The sequence below is a fragment of the Rhipicephalus sanguineus genome, chromosome 11 (genome assembly GCF_013339695.2).
Source record: "Rhipicephalus sanguineus isolate Rsan-2018 chromosome 11, BIME_Rsan_1.4, whole genome shotgun sequence".
NCBI lineage: Eukaryota > Metazoa > Arthropoda > Arachnida > Ixodida > Ixodidae > Rhipicephalus > Rhipicephalus sanguineus.
In genome coordinates, this window is record NC_051186.1 from 43,624,722 (window position 1) to 43,627,917 (window position 3,196).

At 53.3% G+C, this 3,196-nt stretch overlaps 1 protein-coding gene across 1 annotated transcript; it reads left to right on the forward strand.

Moving 5' to 3' along the window:
* Positions 1-990: 990 nt before the first annotated feature.
* LOC119374987 (beta-1,3-galactosyltransferase 4) lies at positions 991-2,995 on the forward strand. The gene is made up of 2 exons (XM_037645185.2): positions 991-1,004; positions 2,008-2,995. Exons 1-2 carry the CDS (start codon positions 991-993, stop codon positions 2,993-2,995), a joined length of 1,002 nt encoding a protein of 333 aa, XP_037501113.2.
* Positions 2,996-3,196: the final 201 nt, after the last annotated feature.

Sequence of the window (3,196 nt, forward strand, 5' to 3'; positions counted from 1 at the left end):
ACTGTATTTCGTGTGCCTTACTCAATGCTGACTTAGTTCGCTTTGACACAACCCCCCCCCCCTCCTTACTTCCCCGAGACAAATTCGAAGTCTAAACCTCTTCACTTACACATACTCCATTAAATTTTTTTTGCGTAGTCCGTGTGTGATAAGCAAAACATATGTATGCGTGGCGTGCGCACAAAGTGGGAGGGGTTGACCCTTCCCCCAATCGGTGGTGGAGCTAAAGAGGTCTGGGGTGAAACTCGCCCCGCACCCCTCCTTATTGGATAACCCTGCGCACGTGTATGTGTGTGTGAAAGAACACCCGACGAAAGAACATCCCGCTTGCGCCATATCTGCTTCCCTTCCCCTAACCCCACTCCCTCTATCACGCACACAGCTACCCTAAGTCCTTTCTTTCTTTTCTCATTTTTTTCCGGCCATTCTCAAAGCGAGTCAACAAGTTTCTGAAGCCTCTTAGGTCGAGACCCAATACGCCCCCACCGAACGTCAGCAACATCCGTTGCATGCTGGCGCCGCGTGCGGCGTCTTAATCCGGGCTGACCTATAAGGCCGTCAAATCCCATTAGTCCGGTATCATAGCAACCGCGAGCCGGCGGGATTAAGCGCACTTCTACATGTACACCAAAAAAGATCCCCAAGAGCGTACAAACCCTCTCCTGAAGTGGACGCGTATGAAAGAGATCTCGGACACGTTTGGCACTTCGACAGCTCGCCGCCCGCCGAAACCACGCGTGACTGACTCATTGAAAGCTTGGGCAACGACTAGAAAGAAAACATAATCCAAGCCGCGTATTCAATCCACGCGACGGTCGCGTCGTCAGTCGCGTTCTGCGTTTCGTGTCGAACCAACGCGCTCTTCTCACTTCGTCCCTCTCGCTTTGTTGGATGCGCAGCTGTTTTTCGCACGATTGTCGTGTCCTCGCATGATCACGGATAACAGATGACGTCGGAACACCCCGAGCACTTCGTCAGAAGTTTGCAAGCATGCTGTCAAGACGGTAAGCTTTCTGCTTGCCGCTGCGTGGGTGTGGAAGGAGAAGTCACGAGTCGGTATCTTGTACTACCTCTCGAGTTGAAGCCACGACGGTCCCCCTCTGATTTTGATTTGTCACCGTAGATGGACGGACGCAAGAAGAGAAGACGAGAGTCAACGAATCGCGTACGTTCGTTACCTGTTATCGCTTCTTCTCTACAAGAAGGTCGATCGTGCGTGCACAGTCTTCACAGATACTGCAAGTCACGTAAGTGTGAGCCATGATGGTGTGTATCTGTTATGGACGTGGTACTACATCCGAGACCAGCATTACGTGTTTCAGTGCTCGCCAAGACGCTGTAGAGGCCTGCGTATGTGAAGAACTAACGTGACTACCTCTGCGGAGCAACAAGGTGATTCCTTCTTTGCAATTATAGCCGCCAGGGTAACTTGCTCGTCAGCGCTGATTCGCGGTGAATCGTCAAACATGTCACAAGAAACACATACCGATATATCAAAAAATGAAGTCCTCATGGTAAAATTCGACAGAATTGAATTGAAAAACTCAATTGAAGGGTGAGATCAAAGCGTTGCCATTAATTACGGTGAGGAACAGCTTCAAAAATGGCTGCTCAGAAGACTTCATCTATGCGAGGGGTCGGGATTTATCTAATGCTTGCTCCTTCTGCGTTAGCAGCGATTATTCAAAACATTGAAGTGGCAAAGAATGCTTCGTAGTTAACGGTACACGTGAGTGAACGGTAAGTCTATGCCGCCTACAAGTAGCAGCTATGCTTAGGCGAGTGGGCTTCTGGCCCGATATATGACAAGCGGTATCTTGCCCTAGCTGTTCTATCCGTAACAGTGCTGGCAGGACTCTCGGCTGTCCTTAACAGTTCGCGAGAGCTTAACGCTGCGATACCCGTCTCAGAGACGCCTAGAACGGCACGAATACGTTCTCGATACGTACTTAGGCCGAGGACTCGGGAAACGCGCCCTCTACTTTCTTTCCGTCGTACGTGGAGCAGTGACTTGTGGAAAGCCGTCATCGTCACCAAGGCAAATCCCATCGTGGCAGATGGGAAAAGCGTCTTTCTGGTCATCATGATCGCTTCTGCACCTTCGAATACGCGTCGGCGCAACGCCATCAGGTCGACCTGGGGTAGACCTTCTACAGAGCAGTCCAGGAGGTTCTCCCAAGGCAAGTCCACGACGACCGTCCTGCCCGTGTTCCTTGTGGGCGAATGCGAACACCCTTCTCAGGCGCGTCTGATACGCAAGGAGGCCCAGGAATACGGCGACATGCTGGTAGGCACCTACTTGGACAGCTACCGAAACCTGACGCTCAAGACGGTCCACGGCTTCCTGTGGGTCGCCGATCACATCAGGCCCAGCTTCGTCCTCAAGACGGACGACGACTGCTTCGTCAACGTTGACATCCTACTCGACGTCTTGGCCGAGACTGTGGTCTTCCAGTCGGAACCCGTGGTGACAGGCGTCGTGAGGAAGAATTCGGCGAGCGCGGTGCCTTCGGGTGACGTAGACATCAGAGAGCAGGTGGTGACGCCTCCGAGTCGCGTGAAGAGTGCCACCAGGTTACCGTCACCTCTGTACGTCGGCAACGTCAGGTGGAACAACCAGGTCGTCAGGAACCCCAGGAACCGATGGTTCGTCTCCGAGAAGGACTACGCCAGGAGTCAGTACCCTCCGTACGGAAGCGGAGCCGGCTACGTCCTGGACGCCCGCGCCCTAGACGTCCTCACCAGGAACGTGCGTCGAGTCAGACCCTTCGCGAACGAGGACGCCTACGTCGGGACGGTGCTCAGCGAGGCTGGAGTGAGACCGGTGCAGAGCTACCGGTTCGTGTCCCAGCCGTCAGGTCTGTGGACGTGTAACTTCCTCTACGTCGTGGTCGTGCACGGAGTGTCTCCTGAGGATCACGATAAGTTCCTCGCGAAGGTACGGACTGCGAGGGGGGAGTGTCGCGATGTGGAGCGTGACATCGGTTGGGACTGAGACAGAAATAAACAACGGCTTAAATAAGAAAGAGTAACTTGACTTATCATAGTGTAGGGCTGCACAGACGTGCGTAGAGATCACTATTAGGGGGGGGGGGGCAGGTCTAGTTTTACCGCAGTGCTCCCCCCCCCTTCGGTCACGAAACGACATGAACGTCCAAAAATCATGCTTAGGCATAAACCTGCGCATTAAAAATTG